Source organism: Antedon mediterranea, chromosome 1 (assembly GCF_964355755.1).
Source record: "Antedon mediterranea chromosome 1, ecAntMedi1.1, whole genome shotgun sequence".
Classification (NCBI taxonomy): domain Eukaryota; kingdom Metazoa; phylum Echinodermata; class Crinoidea; order Comatulida; family Antedonidae; genus Antedon; species Antedon mediterranea.
Genome location: NC_092670.1, coordinates 26,548,504 through 26,574,931, shown reverse-complemented (window position 1 = coordinate 26,574,931; position 26,428 = coordinate 26,548,504). Strand labels below are relative to the sequence as shown.

At 35.7% G+C, this 26,428-nt stretch overlaps 2 protein-coding genes, 1 long non-coding RNA gene and 1 pseudogene across 4 annotated transcripts in view; 2 read left to right on the top strand and 2 right to left on the bottom strand.

The window, feature by feature from the left end:
* Nucleotides 1-1,320: 1,320 nt before the first annotated feature.
* On the bottom strand, nt 1,321-2,712 carry LOC140043511 (uncharacterized). Its single transcript, XM_072088038.1, has one exon. The coding sequence runs from the start codon at nt 2,710-2,712 to the stop codon at nt 1,321-1,323; it is 1,392 nt and encodes a 463-aa protein (XP_071944139.1).
* Nucleotides 2,713-5,424: 2,712 nt separating this feature from the next.
* Nucleotides 5,425-6,292, top strand: LOC140048613 (uncharacterized; annotated as a pseudogene).
* Nucleotides 6,293-6,750: 458 nt separating this feature from the next.
* LOC140063601 (uncharacterized) overlaps nt 6,751-26,428 on the bottom strand; it is a 56,295-nt gene continuing 36,617 nt past the window's right edge. For both annotated transcript variants that reach the window (XR_011847639.1, XR_011847641.1), the window contains one exon: nt 6,751-7,160. This is a non-coding gene — a long non-coding RNA (uncharacterized lncRNA). The remainder of the gene's footprint in view (nt 7,161-26,428) is intronic.
* LOC140063598 (RNA-binding motif, single-stranded-interacting protein 3-like) overlaps nt 10,351-26,428 on the top strand; it is a 199,200-nt gene continuing 183,122 nt past the window's right edge. Inside the window, exon 1 of the mRNA XM_072110010.1 lies at nt 10,351-10,441. The gene's annotated coding sequence lies outside the window, so the exon portion shown is untranslated. The remainder of the gene's footprint in view (nt 10,442-26,428) is intronic.

Here is a 26,428-nt window from a genome sequence, read left to right as displayed (position 1 = left end):
ATTTCTATGCAGATGATACACAGATTTATGTGTCAGTAAATCCAGTGCAAAGGGATGTTGCTGCAGCAATCAGTAAGATGGAAGCCTGTATAGAAGATGTTCGCAATTGGATGACAACAAATTACCTAAAGTTGAATGATGGAAAGACAGAGTTTATTATCGTCGGGTCTAAATGTAACATCTCCAAAATCAACATCACACATATCAGAATCGGAAACTCTAACATCGCTCCCTCATCGGTGGTCCGGAATCTGGGAATCATGCTGGATAGTAATCTCACTATGGAAGCACAAATAACAACTGTATCCAAAGCAGCATGCATATCGATTAGGAACCTTGGTCGTATTCGCGGTAATCTTAACAAGAAAACAGCTGAATTGATTGTACACTCATTTGTCACTTCTAAAATTGACATTGGTAATGCCTTGTTGTTTGGCATACCAAAATCTCAAATACAACGTTTGCAGCGCTTGCAAAATATGGCAGCTATAATTGTAACTTATACAAAATCAAACGCTCACATAACTCCTGTCCTGATGGATTTGCATTGGTTGCCTGTTCAACAACGTATTAAGTACAAACTTGCGTTGTTTGTATTCAAGATCCTAAATGACAGTGCTCCTGCTTATTTATCTGACCTTGTGGATCGTTACGAATCATCCCGCAGAGGCCTACGATCATTGTCACAAAACCTTCTTCAAGAGCGTAGAGCGAAAAATCAGTGGGGTCAGAGATCTTTTTACGTTGCGGCCGCAAGTGTATGGAACAGCTTACCAGCAACAGTTAAATGCTCAACTAGTCTAAACAGTTTCAAGACCAACCTAAAGACGTCGCTATTCGCTGATGTTCTCGCACGTTGTTAATGCACAAAGCGCCATGAGCGCCACATGGGTGGAGGATACCGGCGCTATAGAAGTTTTCATTTATTATTATTTATTATCCTTAAAACAATTAAACATACAATATAAAAAATATGAGTATAAAAATAAAGATAGACTAGATTAAAACAGATAATACTCAGATAAAACGGAAGTTCGATAAAACCAAATTAAAAATAAACTGTAATACTAAAACCAATTAAATGCAACCTACATAAGCTTGGACACTAAATTAGCATATCAATTAGTATATGAACAAAGGAATATACAGTACTTAGAATCTATGTTAAGATATACACATTCTTGATACACAGTGTCTACCAGCAAAAATAATAAGGAACAATAGGAACCCAAATTAGGGACATCAATGAACAGGAAAGCATAGATTAAATTATTTCAGCTGTGGTGAATTATTTGATGACTGTAAACAGAATTAAGATAACTAAACCAACTTACATACAATAAAAAATTTAAAAAAATCATTCGATAATGTTAGACGTTGTTTAAAGGCCCATGCTTTCTTAAGATATGATTTGCAGAATTTATCAAGAATGTCATGGGCTTTGTTTACCATATTAATCGACATTGTTGGAATGAGAACAGAACAATCACCACCAAGTATAATCATTAAGATAACCTCTGAATTATTTAACTGGAGTGAATTCCATAGATCTGAAAGACCAGAATCATTAAGGTTTTGTTCCAAGCATTCAAATTCTGAAATTCGCACTTCTTGTAGTACTATACAATTTAACATAAAATGATATAAATCTTCAGGTTCATCCTTACATAACATACAATTACCAGTATTATTCATATCCCATTTACTTAATCTACTTTCAAGTTGAAGAGTATTTGACCTTGCCTTAAATTTCAATTGAGCACCATGAAAATCAGTTTTAACAGTAAGATAATTTTCTAACTCAGGCATTTTTTTTAATTTAACATAAAGTGATAATGATGGTTTGGTACAGCTTTTATTAAACCAATCCAATTCATACATTTGACGATTAACACACTTAAAAGATTTAAACCATGCTGAATCTATAGGTATGTTATTTGAAAATACATGATTAAATCCAGTATTATTCAGAATACTTTTAATTGAGTTTAACCATCGCCATTTTATATTAACATTATTGTCATGCAAGGTAAATAATGCATGCAACAGCAGCTTTGGCCAACGATGGGCTTCTAAGTTGATAAGCCTGTCAAAATATTTAATTTTTATTTCATTATGGGTATTTTCAATGCTATCCCATCCTAAGTCACCCAACAGAACCAATGATGGCGTGTTCCTCGGTGCTTTTAGTAGTGTTTTAGCCATTTGTAGCTGAATGTTTTCGATTTTTTTGTAATCACTGGCACTATAAGCTGATATTGCACATGCATAGTTAATTGAAGGTAGTGCTATAGTTTTCCACAAGATATTACCAAAATAAATCCTATTAAAATCTTCTTGCTCATTAATAATGGACTTGATATAATATCCAATTAATCTATTTCCTTTTCTAACTACATCATTAACATGTATACTTTCGGAGAAGTTTCTTGAAATATTCACTCCCAAGTATTTGTAACAATCTACTTCTTTGATGAAGTGGTTTACAAGAGGCCATTGTTTAGTTTTATTAGTACGTTTACCAACAACCACAACATTTGATTTGTCATAATTAAAGTTAAGTTTCCATTTTTTTGAGAAAATTCCAGCGATAGATAACATTTTCTCCAGATCATTTTCATCTTTAGCAATCAAGACAACGTCGTCAGCCCAAAAAAGACAGCTAATTTTTGTGCCTAAAGTATGACATCCGACATTTTCATTATATAACATTTTGGAGAGTTCATTTATAAAAATACAGAATAAGGTCGGTGATAATACGCAGCCTTGCTTAACCCCTTCATCGACATCAAAATAATCAGTTACAATATCACCAAACTTAACATTACATTTGATCAATAATTTTCCAGACTTTACCACGGATACCAGTATTCCATGCTATTGACAAAAGGCCATTACGCCAAACCGTGTCAAAAGCCTTACCGAAGTCCAGGAAGGCTAAGTATGTTAACTTATTTTCCGCATTTCGCGTAGCCAATATGCTTTTAAGTGTAAATATGTGGTCCTCACATCTATGATTTTTCCTAAAGCCTCCCTGGATTTCCGTAAGAATACTATTACTCTCAAGAAATTCTGAGATACGATCACAAATAATACGATTGAAAATTTTAGCAACACATGATGATAATGTGATACCTCTATAGTTATTTAAATCGTTCTTGCTACCTTTTTTATGGATAGGTATAATGATCCCTTTATTCCACTCGGTGGGAATTTTCTCTGATTTAACAAAATAGTTAAAAAGATATGTAAGTGACCTAATAAGGCAGTCACCTCCGTTCTTTAACAATTCGTTAGTGATGCCATCAACACCAGGTGCTTTATTGTTTTTAGAACGAAGTATTGAACTTTTAACATCTTCAAATGAAATTCTTATATCATCCAGTACTTTTTGTGGATCATCGTTAACATAATTTATATAATTTTCCCTAACATCAGAAACATGACTATTGATAACTATATCATTATAAGTATTGACACCAGTTTGATTACCCAAGTTACTCCAATAAATTTTAATCAAGTTAGCCATAACCTGTTTGTCTGAGGTAACTTGTGTAGAGTCGGGAATTTTTAGGTTAGAAGGAACAATTACCTAGTTATGGGATGTTTTGTTCCAAAATCAATCAATCGAACGTTATAATGTACTAGCGTACGCGCGCGCAATATTCTTTGGCGCAAGTGGTTCTGTACGCTGTGCACGTCGATATTCCACCGTAAAATGTGCAATTACATTTTTTTTAATATAAGAAAAAGTTTAAAGTAATTTCTTGCTCCTATACTTTACATGCATTAACGGAGACAAGTTTGACACAAATTGATCTGCATATCACGTGACTTAAATCCAATGTCGTAACTCTTTATATAATTGCTCTGGCTCCCCAGAGCCATATATATAAAGAGTTACGACATTGAAAATTAGAAGCCATTTTTGTGTCAAAGAATTCGCACGCTGAGGGCGCGCGCGTCTCTTTTGTATAGCGTTTTCCTATTAGTTCATGCATTATTTTTAGATTTTGTTGTCAATGAAATAACGCTTAGATTCCGTTTTTATTTTAGTAAATAATTTTATTAATGGTATTGATTTGTTAAAATATATATATATTTGTTGTAATAACAAACAAATAAATGCTAGGGCCTACATGGAAGTTAGGATACATCAAAGAATGAACCAATACAAAAAACAAAAAAATTCACCCCTATTTTTATGCAGTATATGGCTTTCTGTGTGTTTTTTACACAAACTGCGCCGCCAACGTTATTAACATTCAGAGACTCGTTCATCATTTCATTTGTAATAATTTGCCTTTATTATTTTAATATTGTTCATACCCTTTTCAGTATATTAACAAATATATCCTCAACACATTATTATTTTATTTAGTCATCAAAGCATGCATTATGAATTGAAAATATTACATAATTTTTATTAATAGGACGTAGTTATGGGATGATTTGTTCCAAAATCAATCAATAGAACGTTATAATGTATTAGCGCACGCGCGCGCAATATTCTTTGGCGCAAGTACTTCTGTACGCTGTGCACGTCGATATTTTACCGTAAAATGTGCAATTACATTTTTTTAAATATTATAAGAAAAAGTTGAAAGTATTACGAAAGCCTATTAGGGCCAACAAAAAAATAATATTGCTTTCACAAATTCGAAATAACGAATTATTAATTCGTTTTTTCGAATTATTAATTCGTTATTTCGAATTTATTTAAGTAATTTGAAATTTCGAATTAATAATTCGAAATTTCGAATTATTAATTCGAAATTTCGAATTATTTATTTCGTTATTTCAAATTATTAATTCGAAATTTCGAATTATTAATTCGAAATTTCGAATCCCGGATTACTTTAGCTAATGCAATCTGGTCACCATGCGTCCTGAAAACCATTGGATTAGATTATATTTCAATCGTAGCTTAAATTATCAAGAGATTATTGAAATGTTAGCAGAAGATCATGATATTTTGATAAGTAAACGAACATTAAAGCGAAGGCTGAAAAAAATGTGCCTTAGTCGAAGAAAACGGCATTCTGACGAACTGGAAGTCACTGCGTTCATTGAAAGCCAATTACAGACGTCAGGGATGCTACATGGGTACAGGTGGATGCACATTCGTTGCACACAAAATGGGTTAAACATAGATAAAGAGACGGTCAGAATAATTTTAAACCTTCTTGACCCAGAGGGTGTCGAAGCAAGAAGAAGACGACGACTACACAGAAGAATTTATCATGTACCTGGCCCAAACTATATCTGGCATATCGACTCGTACGACAAACTTAAGCCATACGGCATTTGTATAAATGGCTGTATAGACGGATTCTCTAGACACATAATATGGCTAGAAGCTTACTTTACTAGCAGCAATCCAAAAGTTATAGCCGGCTATTACGTAAATTCTGTTCGCCAAAAATGGGTTGCCCAAAGTCTATTAGAACAGATTTCGGAACTGAAAATTCTATTGTTGGTCCAATGCAACAATTTCTTTGTATGTTTTATACAAGGAACAAGTCAGCATAATCAACGAATTGAGAGTTGGTGGGGCATTCTCAGAAAACACTTTACTCAGTTTTGGATGGACGCTTTTAAACAACAAAAGAATGACGGTAGATATGATGGAGGTCTTATAGACAAATCTTTATTACAATTTTGTTTTATGAAAATTATCCAGGTAAGCAGTACAGCAATTACATTGTGTGCTATGCATTATAGTCCCCAAGTACGACAATTATAATAATAATTTGGGCTTTCGCAACAATTTGAAAAGCAAACAATATTAGCCTAGAATTAAATCACTCCTCTTTTATTTACGATATTGTTTTTTTTTTCACGGTCTAAACTGTCATTAAACTATTTGTTTTTACTGTACTGTATTATATTTGCCTTTTTTAAAGGATGAACTGGACACGGTTGCAAATGAGTGGAATGCCCATCGCATCTCAAAATCGAGAAATAGCCATGGTCCGTTTGGACGCCCGACATTGATGTACAATGTACCATACTTATTCGGGGGACAAGAGTGTATTATTCCCGTTGATGTGGCTAAAGTTGAAGTTTGTGAAAGTGAATCCATCTTCAAAAGCCAGATTCCATGCGATAAGGACGTGTTCGACTTATGTTCCATATTCTTGGAAAAAAGGCAGCTATCGATGCCGAAAACATGTGATGAAGGTTTGCAGTTATACAGCAGTCTTAGAAATATGTTTCTTGACGTCATCTGATCAAATGCCACAGCAAGCACGTGATATCACATTATCATGTTATAAATCGTTTTTTTTATTAATTAATTGTCGCTGTGATATTATTTCCAATACAAAGTTAGAATTGCAACGAACACAATGTAATGAATACAATATAAACAATTATATTTATTTATATTAATATGTTCAGTTGGTGATGATCAGACAGAATTGTGTTATGTAGCTGTACAATACAGTAAAACAGATGTAATTTAACAACATTTTGTTTATTGAAACTTTAATAACAGTATTTTATTTCTGAAACAATTACAAAAATGTTGGCTACTAAAATTTGATCATAATTTAAAGATATATTGTCCCCCTGAAAAAATATTTTTTTTTAATTGTTTTGTTGAATATGTTATTTTAATGTCACATAATAGTTTTTCACTTTCACAAAAAAATGGGTCTGAAAAAAAATTATTTACCTATTAAGAAAACTGTAATTTAAAGCAAATAAATGGTCAAATTGGCTGGAAGACAATGAGTTTTGGGGTAATTTAACTGTTTAACTGTTTTGTCTTTCTATAGGTAAAATAATTTTTTTTTCTCGTTTTTTTTTCTTATGGAAACAACTTCATTAAAACTGCAAAATGGCCTATTCAAAGTCAGATTTAAAAAATCTTTATTCTTCATGATTTTGGGGGACAATACATCTTTAAAGTTTTCCAAAACCCTTGCCATTTATGATGGCTTCCTCCATTAGAGTTGTGAATTCCAATGGATCGTCATATCCACGGGGGAGGTGTAAATCCAACCCACATGTACTGGCTGTCGGGTGACCTCTCATCTTTCGCTCCTTACTAAAAAATTTTATATGTATCTGGTTGCTAAAACCAAGAGGGGGAATTGAGTCAGCACCAGTAACAAATGTTAGGAAGTCTCCAAGGGATGTCTTGGTCTTTTTATCTAAAATGCATAAAAATAAAAATGATAAACATTATGAAATAAAAAATGTATACTTTTTTCGTCTACCATTTACCCTTTCACCGCTCTTATTAGCATACTTTCGTTTTGGTACAAGGAATTACAAATAGGGTATAGCGGTATAGTTCTTCAAGGTAAAGTTTGTTCGTGAATACACACAACCTTGTTTCTCTCTCGAAGGGCTATATTATATAACTGTAAGGAAATACGGTATTGTATCGTTTCGTTTCGAGCCCTGGGGATACCTAATTTTACTTTGGATATTCATTCTCAGCCCGAAGGATTGAGGGGGGGGGGGGGTATCTCAAGGTAGACAAGGAGGTCTGCCGTAGAGTAGATAAAATGGTGAGTACCCTGTTGAATCATGGCGAGTGCAGTTATAAGCATGCACAACTTTATTGAGTGATTCCTTCCAGTTGTCCTTCTGGTTTTCGGACAAGGTTCGTAACATTCCAAGCAACGTTCGATTTAACCTTTCCACTTGGCCATTGCCTTGAGGGTGATAAGGTGGGGTACGTGAATGTTAGATCCCAGAGTAAGCTTCAAGATTGGTAAATAAGTGATTTTCAAATTCCCGACCCTGGTCATGGTGCAATGTCTTTGGAAATCAAAATCGCAGTATAAAGTCATTGAAGATTAAGTTGGCTGCAATTTTACCGCTCTTATTCCTTGTCGGATATGCTTGCGCAAATCGAGTAAAGTGGTCCATAATTACTAAAATATACTCATATCCGCCTTTGCTCTTTTTCAAGTGTACATAATCGATAGAAACAAGTTCAAAGGGTTGAGTCGTAATGATATTGACTAAAGGAGCTCTGGTTATACGAACTGGTTTCTTCTGGATCAGACATCGGCAGATGTGATGTAATCCTCTATTTCTGCTTCCATATGTGGCCAATAAAACCCCTCTCGTGCCATATGTACAACTCGTTCTGGACCAAGTTGTCCCATGTTACTATGCAATTCTGTGTATACTAACTGTTTGTATTTTTCTGGAAGGACGATCTGAGAACGTGTTGTGGTGCAGCGTCGGAGAATACCATCATGTCCAACTTGCAGCTTGTTTCCACTCATGCATGATTGACGTTTTTGTTTTGGTCTCGTTCTTTCTTTCTTTTCGAGTTGGCCAGCGCCCCTTGGCCTTATACTTTAGGACTCTATTAATGGCTGGATCTTGTGTTAGAACTGTCTTTATATCTTCTGGGCAGAGGTTATTAATTAAGGGTCTTAAGGGTTTCTCAATATCTGGATCTATGATCTGACCATGTAGTTAAGCCTTCTGCCTAAGCATTCACACCATGGACTGCCGCTTGCATGACCTCTTCAGATATTTCTTCCGAACACAACTTTTCCAATTGTTTTAGATCAAGCGGGATTCTTGACAAGGTGTCGGCATCCTGATGTATTCGACCTGGTCTATATTTTATCTGAATGATAATCCGCTAATTCTGCTACCCAGCGGTGTCCCGTAGCATTAAGTTTGGCCGTGGTCAATACATAGGTCAATGGATTATTGTCAGTATATATGTAACAGGTTCTTACTATATAGCGTCGTAGCTTTATCGCGTAGTACTTGGGGACTATAATGCATAGCACACAATGTAATTGCTGTACTGCTTACCTGGATAATTTTCATAAAACAAAATTGTAATAAAGATTTGTCTATAAGACCTCCATCATATCTACCGTCATTCTTTTGTTGTTTAAAGGCGTCCATCCAAAACTGAGTAAAGTGTTTTCTGAGAATGCCCCACCAACTCTCAATTCGTTGATTATGCTGACTTGTTCCTTGTATAAAACTGCTGTTCTCATTACAAAGAAATTGTTGCATTGGACCAACAATAGAATTTTCAGTTCCGAAATCTGTTCTAATAGACTTTGGACAACCCATTTTTTGGCGAACAGAATTTACGTAATAGCCGGCTTTAACTTTTGGATTGCTGCTAGTAAAGTAAGCTTCTAGCCATATTATGTGTCTAGAGAATCCGTCTATACAGCCATTTATACAAATGCCGTATGGCTTAAGTTTGTCGTACGAGTCGATATGCCAGATATAGTTTGGGCCAGGTACATGATAAATTCTTCTGTGTAGTCGTCGTCTTCTTCTTGCTTCGACACCCTCTGGGTCAAGAAGGTTTAAAATTATTCTGACCGTCTCTTTATCTATGTTTAACCCATTTTGTGTGCAACGAATGTGCCTCCACCTGTACCCATGTAGCATCCCTGACGTCTGTAATTGACTTTCAATGAACGCAGCGACTTCCAGTTCGTCAGAATGCCGTTTTCTTCGACTAAGGCACATTTTTTTCAGCCTTCGCTTTAATGTTCGTTTACTTATCAAAATATCATGATCTTCTGCTAACATTTCAATAATCTCTTGATAATTTAAGCTACGATTGAAATATAATCTAATCCAATGGTTTTCAGGACGCATGGTGACCAGATTGCATTAGCTAAAGTAATCCGGGATGGTTGGGATGTCATTAGAAAGGGCAGAGGTCAAATTATTAATTCGAAATTTCGAATTATTAATTCGAAATAACGAATTAAAAATTTGAATTAACGAATTACTAATTTGAAATTTCGAATTACTAATTTGAAATTTCGAATTATTAATTCGAAATAACGAATTACTAATTCGAAATTTCGAATTATTAATTCGAAATAACGAATTACTAATTCGAAATTTCGAATTACTAATTCGAAATTTCGAATTATGAATTCGAAATAACGAATTACTAATTCGAAATTTCGAATTAATAATTCGAAATTTCGAATTAATAATTCGAAATTTCGAATTAATATTCGAAATTTCGAATTAATAATTTGAAATAACGAAATAAATAATTCGAAATTTCGAGAAATTTCGAATTATTAATTCGAAATTTCAAATTACTTAAATAAATTCGAAATAACGAATTAATAATTCGAAAAAACGAATTAATAATTCGTTATTTCGAATTTGTGAAAGCAATATTATTTTTTTGTTGGCCCTAATAGGCTTTCGTAAAGTATTTTGTTGCTCCTATACTTTACATGCATTAATGGAGACAAGTTTGACACATTTTGATCTGCATATCACGTGACTATAATCCAATGTCGTAACTCTTTATATATATGGCTCTGTGGCTCCCCAGCAGAGCGCGCCCTCTATAATTAAAAAATTGTCTAAAATATGTCCGCTTCGGCTATATAAAATCTTTGGTCCGCTCACAAACATAATGTGTTCTAGGCCTAATAGGTCTATCAGAAGAGACACAAACGTAAGTTTTAATCATCTTGGGGCCTAATGAATAATATTGTGATAACATGGAGTAAAGCTTACTCCATGGTGATAATAATAAGAAACAACTGCATTAGCGCCAACTAGGCCCAGGTAGGCTATAATCAATCCAGTAGTTGATTGAAGTTATTAACTTTTAATATAGTAAATTTTGGCTCCTAACGCCCTCTAAATGGTGAGTGGAGTGTAGGCCTATCTACGGCTAAGATTGAAAGCATGCTCGAGCTCATGCTCGTTGTACAATCAGGGAGTTGAATAACAACTCCCTGGTACAATGTTGTAATGTTCGTGTAATCATTCTCCCGCGGTTGTCATGGGATGATGACATGAAATCCAGTGATGATGTGCGCGCGCGAAGTTGCTCGTTCTGCCTGATTGAGCACGGCTCTATATAAGAGCTATTTACACGGAAGTGTTTGTTATTGTTATGTTTGGGTCTCCGTAAGAGTTATTTAAACGTAAATGCTTGTTTACTCCATGTTATAACAACAAACTATCTTTTGGGCGCTAGTTCCGTTTCGCACCTGTTTTTATTTCGACTTCCTTTTGACTCCAAATTGTTAAGCAACTTATTGTGAATACCACACCTTAAAATTGGGCCTCATAAGTACTTTTATGAAGAAGAATCACATAAAAAGTAACAAATAAATCCTTAAATTGATGATTTTACAGACATGTTTCTCGCATACCGTTTGCGAATTTAGCGATTTCGATCCAAGTCGGCCCTAAACCGTCTCGGCCAAAGTCAAGTCGGCCCCAAGTCAACTCGGCCTCAAGTCAACTCGGCCTCGCGTCAACTCGGCCAAAAAATAATCGGTCAACTCGGTCCCGTTAAAGTATGGAATGCAAAAGGTGCAAAAGAAGGGGATTGATAGAATAATATTTCTTCACATTTTATTACCTATGAATAATTCTGACTTTTAATGAATATTAATATTTAGACAATAATACATTTAGCAAAAAAAAAAGGATTTCACAAATTTTTCTTTATTTATGTTTAATAAAATTTCAAATTGCACAAATTGTACTGAAATTGCGCATAACAAAAAATTGATTAATAAGCTAGCATTCATACTGTTATTAATTATTACAATATATGAACATTTGGATAATAAATAGGAACACATTGTAGGCATACACGCAATATGATGATGCACGTACGTGGGTGCGTATGTTCGTTCGTGCGTCAAAATTCAATAAACATGTCCGATATGCGAGGACATATATTAGGTGTAATAAGATTGTTTGGTTGGATTTTTTGGTTGAATCATTGAGGTATTAATTAATGTTAACTCTATGGTTGAATCACGCATAGATTTCTTCAGTGTATGCATTTGATTAGGCGACAACATCTGAAACCAATTCGTAGCTGTGCCTCCCTGTGCCTTTGGCAGCTATTTCGATATCTACAACTGCTACGTGTTTTCGCTGACCAGGGATTCCCCTTTTTTTAAAACGCAAATCATGGACAAAAACGATATGTACAGTACGATCATTTTTCTATGGCCAAATGGTGGAACCATGGAGCTATAATAGCTCCTTGATGGTCTTCGATTTACTAAAATGTGGTACCTGCACGTGTTTTTGTAAAACGCGGGTACTTCTATTCATATCGGTAATGATATCATTTTTTTATTTTCTTATTTCTTAATTTTTTTTAAAGAGTGGATAGTAATAATCATAATAATATTAAGCACTTTTTGCGTTCCATACTTTATTGTGGCCGAGTTGACCGATTAGTTTTTGGCCGAGTTGACGTGAGGCCGAGTTGACTTGAGGCCGAGTTGACTTGGGGCCGACTTGACATGGGGCCGACTTGACTTTGGCCGAGACGGTTTGGGGCCGACTTGACCTGCACCCAATTTAGCCTAGCATACTCGCGAAGTTCAATATTTTCATTTCTATGGAGTGCCAAAAGAGCAACAACAATAGATGGTTAAAAACTCAGTGGAATGCGTCTTCTTTTAATGCATTTATTATTGAAATACACGTTTAATTTTAATATATTTTGTCAATAAAAATGCTGTAACATTTTACTGCTAATAATTTGCTGTTTTCAAATAGCAACCAACCCTAGGTCTAAGAGTAAGACTAAGACGAATATTATTTAGATCAGGTATACCCACATGTAATATGATGATGAATTTGTCGATTTTCATTCCTAAAAGTTCCTGCAAAAACCATGTACAGTATCAACAGTAATGTTTTTGTTGCATTGACATTGACAAAATATGATAAAATCAGTGGCGGATCTAGCGGGGGGCGTGTGGGGCGTACGCCCCCCCTATTTTTTAAAGATTTTTTTTTTTTTTTTTTAAATTAAATAGATTTTAAAAACACGTATCGTTTCGACGGTCATTTTCATAGTGAAAATAGTACGTCGGAGCACATCGTCAGCTTGATCGCATTTCACCAAGCATGTACGTCGACATCCTTTGTGTACTATCAATCTCTAGCGTTACCAACGATCATTCACAGTTAAGTGTAAAACTAAAAGGAGCAAGTTGATAAAAGCCACGTGGTGAGCTTGGTCGCGTTTTACTAAGCAGGTCGGCATCCTTTGTGATCGTCACTCCCGTTGTAGAGTAGCGGTACGTACCTCCGACGATCAATAGAGTTTATGAAGTCACATGGTCAGTGCTACACTACGCGCCCATTTATTAAATACAATAAAAACAAAGGCTAGGACTTTAGTGCCTATGAAAATTATCCCGTTAGGCCTATATTTTATTAAAACATATTACTATTAAAATATTAACAATGCTGCATGCAGCATTTCATGACCGGGCCTTGTAGTGTTTTATTTGCTTTTCCGTCGATGAGTCTCATAAACAAATCGCGATGACAAAAGGGGTGTTTTGTTTTTTTCAAATCACTAAATATAATGTAATGATGATCGAGCCGGACCGCTAATTTTTAAACGATCGTTTAAACCAGGTCGTTGAATATGCCGTGATTTTAATTGTCAAAAACATGATCGTCAGTCGATGGCTCGGAGTTTCGATAAATCTCGCGTCGCATGTGTTGCGTGGTGGTGGAAAACACTCTCAGCAAGTTTGCTTCATTAATATGCATGAGACTCTGTGACGACCCGCTTTAACGTGACGTCATTTTACTTTAGCTGCATGGATGATGGATGCGAAGAAGTAGACGTCACCGCGATCGACCCGGCGCGCGTGTAAGAAAATAATACCGGCCTAGGCTAGGACAAGTTTATGCTTATATAAAAGCTGAAAAACATCGTCGCGTTGTAAAAATTTAGATGTAAAGTACAGGCAAGTTGTTAGCTTGCTTTGGTACCCTAGGTAAGTATCAGCTGCATGTTCCACATGTCGTAATTTGCGAGCTTTAGAGTGTTTGGTAAATGACATTATGAATTGTTTGTAAATCGTTTTAAACGACTTACAATGCGCTAGAACGCCAAAATTTCCAGGGGCCTTCGGCCCCTGGACCCCGACCGGGGGCCCTTGGCGGCCCCCTGGCCCCCAGCCAGTGTTTGCTCGCTTCGCTCGCAAACCTACGCCCCCCCTATTTCAAAATCCTGGATCCGCCCCTGAAAATTGAACGTAATTTTCACCAATAAATGCATTCAATATACGTAATTTACTGAGTATTTATTCCTCTATTATGATTGCTCTTTTGGCGCTCCATAGAAACAACAACATTGAACATGGAGTATGCGAAATTCACGAACCGATGTGCGAGAAACACGTCTGTAAATTCATTAATTTAAAGGATTTATTTTTTACTTTTTGTGTAATCTCCTTCGTAAAAGTATTTTTGAGGCCTAATTCTAAGGTGTGGTACTCACGATAAAGTTACTTAACCAATTTTGAGTCGAAATAAACGACAGGTGCGAAATGGAACTAGCGCCATCTTTTGTTTCATTCTAGTTGAAACATGCATGTCATGCATGTTAACGTTTTCCGTCTTCCGACATTACGCTTTCCACAATTTGTTTCCATTTTATTCTGTTTATGGCAGGATGGTTTTGGGTGTCACGAAACCTAAGACCACGAAAGCTAAGACCCCCTAAGACCTAAGATCAAGAAAGCTAAGACCTAAGACCTAAGATTACAAATATTTATCTTTTGCACCTGCCTTTCTTGTATTTTAACTCCCAACATTTATTCTGAATACCACACCTTAGAATTGGCACTTTCATGAAAAAGAATTACATAAAAAGTAACAAATACATTTTTAAATTGATGATTTTACAGACGTTTTTCTCGCACACAAAATGACTAGCCTACAGTAGGCCATACCCCATGTTCAATGTTTTTGTTTCTATGGAACGTCAAAAGAGCAAAAATTATATAGAGGGCTTAAAACTCTGTGGAGTCCATCTACAGTGTGGATGGAACAATGTAAAATTAAAATTGTAATGATAATAGTATAATCATGCAAGTACGAGGAAATAAATACTGGCAAATAAATTTTAATTTAAAAATCATGATAAGTTTTTTTGTTTCGTTTTCTTTCTGTTTTTATACTTGTACTATTATTGTTGCTCTTTTGGCGCTCCATAGAAACAAAAACATTGAGCATGGGGAGCTCGAGGAGTTACATTACAGTATACAAAGAAACACATCTGTAAAATCATCAATTTAAAGGATTTATTTATTTGTTATTATGTGTTTCTCCTTCTGAAAGTACTTAGGCCTATAAGTCCTAATTGTAAAGTGTGGTGTTCAGGATAAAGTTAGTCAACAAATTTGGAGTCAAAATACAAGAAAGGCAGGTGCGTAAGAAAAACATCTTCTGAACCAACACAATGGAGTAAATATATACCAACAAACAACCCGTCAAGTTTGTTTGTGGTAAAGAAAAAATATACATTTACTCAACGGGCGAAAATAATGTGAGTTTATCTATGTTTTGCGGTAGTATTAAATTATATTTATGGTAATAAATGAAACCTACTGTGTTTAAAATTATGTATGGATAAACAAGTATTGTTTTTAAGCTGTAGTATATCTTAGAATTTGTAATCTTAGGTCTTGGGTCTTAGCTTTCGTGATCTTAGGTCTTAGGGGGTCTTAGCTTTCGTGGTCTTAGGTTTCGTGACACCTGGATGGTTTGTTATTGTGTTAGTGTCTACTAGTCCTTGTTAATGTAAGTCTTTCTTTATGTAAGTCTTTCTCAATGTCTTTAAACGGTTAAAAATGTGAAAAATAAGTCGATTCTAATAAGTATAGCGGCCCGCTATAAATCCCAAAATGCATTGCGCGCGGATTGATATTTTTGTTTTTCACCTGTAATTCGCCCACTTTTCGATCGATCGTGAGGCCAAAACAAATGGAAGACTCCTAACTTTTCAGCGAAAATACCGGGTTTTCCCCAATTTGTATCAACGGAGTCTGGCAAAAATAGAAAGACAATTAATGCAGCAACTATACAACGTCAGGCTAGGTATATAGCTAGCGTATGATGTTTGTACGTTACCGATGTTTACCAGCTAGGCCAGGCCTAAAGACCATCCACGAGAGGTCGATCGCCGCGAGCCACTTAGGTAGTGCATTGTTTCTCACTTTTTATCATAATTTACCATAAAACGTACATTTAAGACAAGGAATGACATGGTTTAATGTTTTTAAAGTGATATATATGTATTATTTTCCAAAAAACGTCCAAAATTGCAGGGAAGGGGTCTTTAACTTATCATGGTAAAGTTTAAAGTTCATTTCTGGATGTATCTAGGATTAGGCCGTGATATTCTTCCAGAGCGTGTGGTGATTAAACAGTTATTTACATTATTGCGAGTGGGTTGGATGTCATGGTAGTATGGAAAATCTTCTCGATCGGAGGTTGTAGGTGTTATGTTGAGGCGGTCGTTGCTTTCTGAGACGGGTAATAAATGAAGACGGTTACGACGATAGTCACTGCCATTAACATGGACAATATAAGATCGTGGGTGGTTTGTGTTACGAACTATAGTACCAATCTTGTTGTGGCCAGCTTTCGTTTGGATGCGTACTGTTTCATTTGGGTTGAGAGGTCGAAGAGATTTTGCGTGCTTATCATAAGACTTTTTTGTTATGGTATGACGGTGGTTTAGAGAGTTTGTAACATTAGTAATAACTTGTGGGTTTAAGAGCGGTTGTGATGTTGGTATTGGAGTTCGAAGTCTTTGCGACATGAGACGTTGAGCTGGTGATCCTAAACTGGGGGTGGTGGGTATGTTGCGAATATTTAATAAGTTTTTGTATAAATCGGAGCTTTCGTGTTTGGTTTTCTCAAGAAATATTTTTGCACGTTTGATAGCGCTTTCCGCTAATCCATTTAATTGTGGAAAGGTTGGACGGCTGGTGATATGATGAAAGTTCCATTCAGTGACGAAAGCACGAAATTTTGCGCAGTCAAACTGTCTGGCATTATCAGTGATTATGTTATGGGTACACCATGAGTAGCGAATCTGCTCTTTAGTTTAAGGATTACCGCATGTGCTGTTATGTTAGGTAGGGAACAGAAATCAAACCATGTAGAGTAAGAATCTCCAATCGCTAAATAGTTTAAATCGTTCCAAACAAATAAGTCAACACCGATGGTTTGAAAGGGTGTTTCTGGAGTTGGATAGCTTTGTAGCGGTTCCTTCTGTAAGTGTGGTTTCATGCTATTGCATACTGAACATGACTGGACATATTGATCTATGTCAGAGCTCATTTTGGACCAAAAAACTATGTCTCTTCCGCGACGTTGTGTTGCGTCTGCTGAAGGATGACCTTCGTGCAACAATTTAGTGTAACGATTCTGGGATTATAGCTTTCAAGCTTTTTAATATTACACCATTATCTTGAATGGAAAGTTCATCGCCTCTGCAGTGTAGTATCGTTTTGTGTAGCAGTTGCTAATTCTTGTTGTCTGGGCTCTGATATTTGTAGGACAGACATAATAGACAAGTTCTATTTCCTCTGAAATATGGTGCAAGAAGCATTTTTGGGTAGAAGCTGGGATCCACTTGATTTAGGATATTTCGACCTCGCTGATTACGAATATTGCGGATCCCAAGCGAAATTCGGCCATCTAAGCCCTTAATTTGCATAATTAAAAATGGCGGCCATTTTTTATAATTACCTTATATCTCGAGAACCACTAGTCACAGATAATTTATTTTGGTGTCAAAATGTTTTAAATATATGTTTTTATATTCACTTTAATGACACATTTTCTCAAAAAATGGATGCAAATCTTATTTCTGACATTTTGACCTTTGACCTTGATTTATCGTATCTCAGTAACCAATAATCGGAGAGACACGAAATAGGGCTCAAATTGTTCAGAAACTATACATTCATATTTATTATAATGAAATGTTTTTACAAAAAATGGCCGATTCTACAACTATTGACCTTTGAACTATTAGTCAAATATAATAATATAACTCTGAAAATGTTGGTCTTATGACATATGGTTATTGACCTTTGAACTACAGCATAGACCTACTGTATAATAAATATAATATAATTGCATAACTATGAAATTATTTATACACAATAATAATTTAGTAAAATTATAAAATTCACTGCCATCAAATATGATGTATTATGATTTATGTAGATTAAAAAAAAAATGAACATGCAAGTTACATTTGGAAATTACCTGCTATCAATATGATGGAGTATGATTATAGATTTTTAAAGATGTGAACATGTCAGCAACATTTGGAAATTACCTGCCATCAATATGATGGATTATGATTATAGATTTAAAAAAGAATTTGAACACGTCAGCTACATTTGGAAATTTGGAAATTACCTGCTATCAATATGATGGATTATGATTGTATAGGTTTGAAAGAAAATGTGAACACGTAAGCTACATTTGAAAATTACCTGCCATCAATATGATGGATTATGATTATAGATTTTTAAAGATGTGAACACGTAAGCTACATTTGAAAATTACCTGCCATCAATATGATGGATTATGATTATAGATTTAAAAAACAATTTGAACACGTCAGCTACATTTGGAAATTTGGAAATTACCTGCCATCAATATGATGGATTATGATTGTATAGGTTTGAAAGAAAATGTGAACACGTAAGCTACATTTGGAATGAACATGTTAAGGGCATCAGTTTTGATCATTCATGCAAAGGTTTCCGTCATCTTTAGCCTTTGTTACAGCAGCATAAAGCTGTATATGGTAGTTTTGACTTCTTGCACCTACATCTATATGGTTATGCATCGTGTCTTGCATCCACAATAAATCATCTCTAACGAAGTAGGAATAGCTTCATTTTTCAGAAGCACTGGTTGAAGTTTACCATTAGATAGCTCCCAACCAAAATATGTTGGTAATGGCAAATGCTGGATTGACGATACAGCTTTTTTCCATACGAGTGATTGGAAGTGTGCTCTTTTTATATGCTGGTGCACTGCATAGCTTGTTGGAGGTATGCCTCTGGTTTTGTTTTTTTTTTAAACATGGCATGCCTAACTTAAAACTGTCGATAAAGGACACCACCAGACAAAGATGAACCAAAACACAGCCAGCCAAATTGCTGGTCGAACTTTTTGGCATTACAAGAAAATAAAGCAGATCTGGCACGATTTCTATCAGAGGAGTTGATTCGCCAAGCTCCTATAGACAAAGAAATTGTCACAGCTGGTGGATTTATGGAAGAATCAGTTGTTAAATCATCAAAAGTCTACACGAATACGTTGTCTCTGGTAGCAGATCATGAAGAAGCGGACACGCGACTTGTCATGCTGCCAATGTCCGATACGACACAGTTGTAGTTGCTTCTAGGGATACAGACGTACTAGTGATTCTAGTGTCTCACTACCAAAGCATGGTATCCAAATGGATGATGACAGGGACATCCAAAAAAAGAAAGTATCTATAAAAGACATTTTTCAAGCCTTGCCGGATGGTTCTGCAAAAGCACTGATTCCATTCCACACTATTAGTGGATGCAATACTACCTCATATCCAGGGAAGAGTTAAATTACATTAATACATACATACAGTAATTTAACTCTTCCCTGCTCATATCTAAGTGGTCACTCAAAGGCATCGGCATGGGAAGTATTAAACAAAAATTATGAACTAATTAAAGACCTGGGAGAAACCTATCAGTGACCAAGTTATTATGAAATCGGAAAGATTCATTTGCTACGTTTACGGTGTTGGTCAAGTTAAAAGTACCAATGAAGTTTGGCATGCCATGTTTAAAAAAAAAACAAACCAGGGGCATTACCTCCAACAAGCTATGCAGTGCACCAACATATAAAAAGAGCACACTTCCAAGCACTCGTATGGAAAAAAGCTGTATCGCCAATATCCAGCATTTGCCATCACCAACAGATTTTGGTTGGGAGCTATCTAATGGTAAACTTCAACCAGTGCTTCTGAAAAATGAAGCTATTCCTACTCTTTCGTTAGAGATGATTTATTGTGGACGCAAAACACGATGCATAACCAATAGATGTAGGTGCAAGAAGTCAAAACTACCATGTACAGCTTTATGCCGCTGTAACAACGCTAAAGATGATGGAAACCTTTGCATGAATGATCAAAACTGATGCCCTTAACATGTTCATTCCAAATGTAGCTTACGTGTTCACATTTTCTTTCAAACCTATACAATCATAATCCATCATATTGATGGCAGGTAATTTCCAAATGTAGCTGACGTGTTCAAATTCTTTTTTAAATCTATAATCATAATCCATCATATTGATGGCAGGTAATTTTCAAATGTAGCTTACGTGTCCACATTTTCTTTTAAATCTATACAATCATAATCCATCATATTGATAGCAGGTAATTTCCAAATTTCCAAATGTAGCTGACGTGCTACAATTCTTTTTTTAAATCTATAATCATAATCTATCATATTGATGGTGCAGGTAATTTTCAAATGTAGCTTACGTGTTCAAATTCTTTTTTAAATCTATAATCATAATCCATCATATTGATGGCAGGTAATTTCCAAATGTAGCTGACATGTTCACATTAAAAAAAATCTATAATCATACTCCATCATATTGATGGCAGGTAATTTCAAATTTCAACAAATGTAACTTGCGTGTTCAAATTTTTTAAAATCTATATAAATCATAATACATCATATTTGATGGCAGTGAATTTTATAATTTTACTAATTATTATTGTGTATAAATAATTTCATAGATATGCAATTATATTTAGTATACAGTAGGCCTATGCTGTAGTTTAAAGGTCAATAACCATACTATCGGCTATTCTTGTACAAAATGTGCCATTAGACTGGATAGAAACACACATGTTTTAAACAATTTAAAACAAAAACAAAATTCATAAGACCACAATTTTCAAAGTTATATTATTATTATATTTTTATATTTGACTAATAGTTCAAAGGTCAATAGTTGTAGAATCGGCCATTTTTTGTAAAAACATTTCATTATAATAAATATAAATGTATAGTTTCTGAACAATTTGAGCCCTATTTCGTGTCTCTCCGATTATTGGTTACTGAGATACGATAAATCAAGGTCAAAGGTCAAAATGTCAGAAATAAGACTTGCATCCATTTTTTGAGAAAATGTGTCATTAAAGTGAATATAAAAACATATATTTAAAACATTTTGAAACCAAAATTAATTATCTGTGACTAGTGGTTCTCGAGATATAGGGTAATTATAAAAAATGGCCGCCATTTTTAATTATGCAAATTAAGGGCTTAGATGGCCGAATTTCGCTTGGGATCCGCCATATTCGTAATCAGTGAGGTCGAAATATCCTAAATCAAGTGGATCCCAGCTTCTACCCAAAAATGCTTCTTGATTCGTTTTCTAGGCCGTTTTTTGAGAAATGGAACCTGTCTATAACTTCGAAATACTCTGCTTCATCATTACTTTGGCCATAATTTGCAAGTGGTGCTCGAGAGAGTATCTGCTACATATAATTCTGCTCCACGCTTATATAAAAGGTTAATGTCATATTTCTGTAATTGTAAGCGCATTCTTTGAAGATGAGCTGGGACAGCATGTATAGGCTTCCTCATTATAGTGATCAGGGGTTTATGATCTGTTTCAACAGTTATTTGCTTCCCATAGATATAGTCTTTAAACTTGTTACATGCACAAACTATGGCTAGAAGTTCCTTCTCGATTTGGCTATAGCGCTGTTCGGCGCTGGTCATTGTCCTTGATGAATAAGCAACTGGACCTTTGTCTTGTAAGCAGGCACACCCAAGACCAAATTTTGAAGCATCGCATGTCAAAGTAATGGGTTTAGTAACATCAAAGTATTTAAGTGTTGGTGCTTCTGCGATCTTTGTTTTGATTGTGGCAAATGCATTGATATGATTCTCTTGCCAGTGCCATGCTATTTCTTTTCGTGTCAGCTGTCTGAGAGGGGTGGCGAGGTCGCTAAGATCAGGTATGTATTTTGCAAGATAATTAACCATACCTAGAAATCGCTGCACGGCTGTAATGTCTTCTGGTTCATGCATGTCAATTATTGCTGCTACTTTCTTTGGGTCTGGCTTCATGCCACTGCCTGAAAATACGTGACCAAGGTATGTGACTTCGTTAACTCGAAATCGACATTTGGCAGGGTTAAGTTTTAAGTTAATGCTCCGCGCTCTGTCTAGTATCTTTCTAAGATTAGCATCATGTTCAAGGTGAGTCTTCCCATAGTCAAGGATGTCGTCTATGGCAATGAAACATGGAAGGTTTATAAAAAGGTCCTCAATTGTTCTCTGAAATACTTCAGATCCCGAACTTAGGCCATACGGCATTCTGAGAAACCTGTATCGACCAATGATCGTGTTGAATGTTGTTAGTTTCGAAGAGTAATCATCAAGAGGGATCTGCCAAAATGATGACAAGCGGATTTCATCAGTCCCTTTTTTGTGTGTTGCCACCATAGACGATACCCATGGTGTTGGTTCATTGGTTGCTGATATGACCCCTTGATCAGTCATGCGTTTGAGTTCGTTAATAATTTTGTTTTTCATTGCGATTGGAACCTTTCGTGGTGGTCTGACGATTGGGTCTATTTCTTTATTTACTGTTATGTGGTAAGTTACTGGTTGCTTACCCAATGTTGTGTCAAACAGATCTCGATACTTTGTCAGTATTTCGTCAGAAAATGTTCTATCTGTGACTTCATGGACATCGTTGCTGAAGGCTAGCAATCCAAACTGCATACAGTCTTTAAGACCTAAAATAGCAGATGTGTGCTTGTCAACTATTCTGAATTGTGTAATCTGTTGAGTATATTAGCGATTCTGCACATCAATTTAACAGTTCCTTTACTTTGGAGCTTAGTTCCACCAAAGCATACTAGTGTAACTGTATCACTATCAATTTGTGCGTTCGGTGCGATTTTGTTTAAAATGTTGAGAGGGAGTACATTGCATTTTGCACCAGTATCCAGCTTTAACTGCAAGCGTTGTTTGTTTATACGTCACTGCGACAGTTGCTTCATTATTGGCAAGGTATTTTACTTCATCGATATAGAAGGGTCCCTGTGGCTGTGTTATATGTTCGTGTTCTGTTTCATAGTCCTGTATTTCATGGACACGTGTCGACCGACACAACTTAGCATAATGCTTTAACTTTCGACAGTTATGGCATTGTTTGCCAAAAGCTGGACATGATTTAGGTGATTGATTTAATCTACAGTTCCGGCAAGTACGCTGATATTTCGGTTTAAACTGTGAGTACGACTTTTTTGGTTGATATGTACTCGGTGAAGCATTCTTCGGTGAAGATTGCTTGTTGTGATGACGAGTAAATGCATTGATTTGCACATCATTTGCTGAATGCTTAGTTAAACGTTCCGTATTCTTTTCTGCTGCTTCCATTGCCTGAGCCATTTCAACAGCAGAGTCTAGAGTTAAAGTGTCACCTTTAGCTAGCATAGCTTTCTGTATGGTCGTATGGTTTACGCCACACACTAACCTGTCTCTATCACCATCATCATTAGGCCAAAAAAAAAATTATTGTGTTGGCCACGTTTTGGGTAAATCCCAAAAATGAGTAGGTCGGTAGAAGTTTGAAATGTGTCCGGTGTTTAAAAGTGTCCACCGGACAATTTTCAGCATTGAATAGTAGTGTAACATGTAACACCAGGGCAGGGGCGGATTGCAATATATAGACTTTGATCTAAGCCTAAGCCCCTCGCGAAAGTCTTAGTTAAGCCTCTCAGCAAATAAAGTCGATTGCAATATAGCGGTCTTAACTGAGACTTTATTAGTAAAGAATTTCAAACAATCAAACCAGCCTATAGTTACCGACAAATGAGGGCGCTATACCAACAAGTGCAAATAGAGTAATTTAACAATAAGGAGTAGCGACAAGCTCCTCAGTAGGACATATTGAGGCCATTTTAATTCATGAATGGACACACTGCCTATTCAATAGCGTTTGATTACGTAAATACTAGGAGATTTTAGCAAATAATTAAAAATATTGGCAACAAAATTGTATGTAATTTGATAGTAAATATTGGTTAATTGATACATTCTTAAAGTTTACCAACAAATATTTGTAAAAAAATTAATTTTAAATATGCTACTATATGCAGTCTTTTCTTGGTCAAAATAGTGTAGCGCTAGGCCGCGTATGGACAATATGCGTACAGCTTGTTGGTGCGGTTGTGGACCGCTAATAGTAATTGATCGTCAGGTAGGTGTGGGCCTATATAGATTTTATCTATTGAAACAATTGGTAGATAAAAATAATAATACACGTCTTATAGTTCAATACCCCTTTTCTACACTAGTATCATAAAATCAATTCACAGCAGTATTTAAAGAAGTTAATTTTGCCATGATATTACTAGCTAGCCAGGAGCGCTCGCGTCGCGCGGTTAGCGTAAGCCTGCCTGGAGGAGGCTTAGAATCTAAGACCACGGCGCTGAAATTCTAAGGCTATAAAGCTCCAGTCCCACCATCGGGTTTGTTCTTCATTCTTCCAAAGGGACTTGTATTGATTGATAGGATGTCAGGAGAAGAGTGTCCTGATCCCACAGTTATTTCTTTACTTGGTTACTAATGACCTACTTTTTGAATAGAATGCCAATATGCTTGCAATTTAAGCCTGGTTTCCATTAAATCGCTACACGACAGAGCGTAGCGATTCTATGGAAACGCTATAATTTATCGGGGATCTAGTACGCGAGCACTAAATATTCTTTGGTACACGCGTATACCATTCATCGCCGACAAAATCGGCAAAGTTGAACATGGTTGAACTTTGCCGATTTGTCTGCGATGAATCGGGGAGCCTTCCCGATTGCGTCGGCGACATCTGCGCGTGTAGCGATTTTAATGGAAACGCTGTAGCGATTTTAATGGAAACCAGGCTTTAGGGACAATCCTTTTTAGGTATTCAAGGATTTGCCAGAAAATGTACATTAGTGTTGACCAAAGCAATGTTTATTGTATATCAACCCTTGTGTTGAAATACTTTCTCTGCTTTGCTGTTCATTTATCATTCAGAATTCAAGTGTGATATTGTGTATCGTTTATAAAAATTAAAATGGATTTTATGTTACTTTCGAAAGTTTTGATTATTTTGTATATGGTTGTTAAGTAACTAAATAAAAGGAATCAGAAGAAAAACAACTGAAGAAACACAGTGTGGTTTAACGTATTATTCCATAACACTTCCCGATAATAATTGATTCTATAGACAATTTTAGTTTTGTCATTCTGACCTGTATATAGCCTTTCAATATTTTAACTGAACTGTGCTAAAAGCAAGTGTATTCACTGGTCTCCAAACCAAGAATGTTAATTGTTCTGTGGATGTACTGCACAGTACCCCCATGTACTGTAGGTCACTAGTAGCCCCAATGGGATTAATAATAATGAATAAACAACCTGTTTATCTATAATTAATATATAATTTATTTTTATTGATTATGACTTTTAATAACACTTTATAATCTTTGTATTCCATTCAACTCCTAACTAAAATTGTTTCAGATATCTATAATCAAAAGATATATAGTGAACTATATTACATCTCTTACATTGCTACAATACGGTATTCAGATGATGATTCCTACCAAGCAAAATTCCTGCCCATCTGATTGGCTACTGGTGTAAAAAACTGGTGTCAGTTTTGTTAATAATAGGACATGCGGTAAAACTTATAAAGCTCCAGTCCCACGATCGATCGGGTTTTTTCTTCCGTCTTCCAAAGGGACACTGTATTGATTGATGGAAAGTGCCTGTTTCCAGTCACCTTTAGGGTCAAATCTATTATTTTAACTGCTCCCTTGTGTATAAAAGAGAGAAAATAGTGACTTATAAGTTTAAGGCTCTGTTCAGACCCATGGCGTTAGACCGTTTTAGCGTACAACGTTACTATCAAGGTCACATTACAAACCGCAGAGAAAAAAACGAGGTGTTCAGACCCATAGCGTACGATTATCGTTACAACGGAAGTACGTCATCCAGGTTGTTTCTAGTTGCATATTCATTTGCTCTTACCCACGTGTTTTCATCATTATTTCCACTGTATATAGGCCTAGATCTCAGCCCTACAATTATGACAAAATTTGCCGTAAATAAAACATACCTTAGCATTTATTTCAGAAAAATATAGTAAAGCCAAATTTCTGTTTCTATTGTTTTTATTTTGTAGTAAAAAACATTCTCCCCAGGCTCTTGTGTTACGAAAATAAAGCAGGCCTCGTAATGATGAAAAAAAATATGATTGTGATTAGTCTATGCAGTCCAGTCAAAGATATATATTCTTTGGTCCAGTCGGTTAAAAATATCCCTTAACTTGCTAATAAAAGGGACACAGCTCCCCTTGTTTGTTTACTGATTTTTTTAGGAGTTAGGGGGTTTTCAGCATTAAACTTGTCCAGTGTAGTCTGCCTTGTATGAATGAGTGACTTGATGTCCCACGCTAGTTTTTAGCTTGAATGAAATGCGTGAATGGCTATAGGCCTAAAAGCGGATGGGATCGTAGTCCCTATGTTTAAATACAAGGTGCATGTATTTACCGT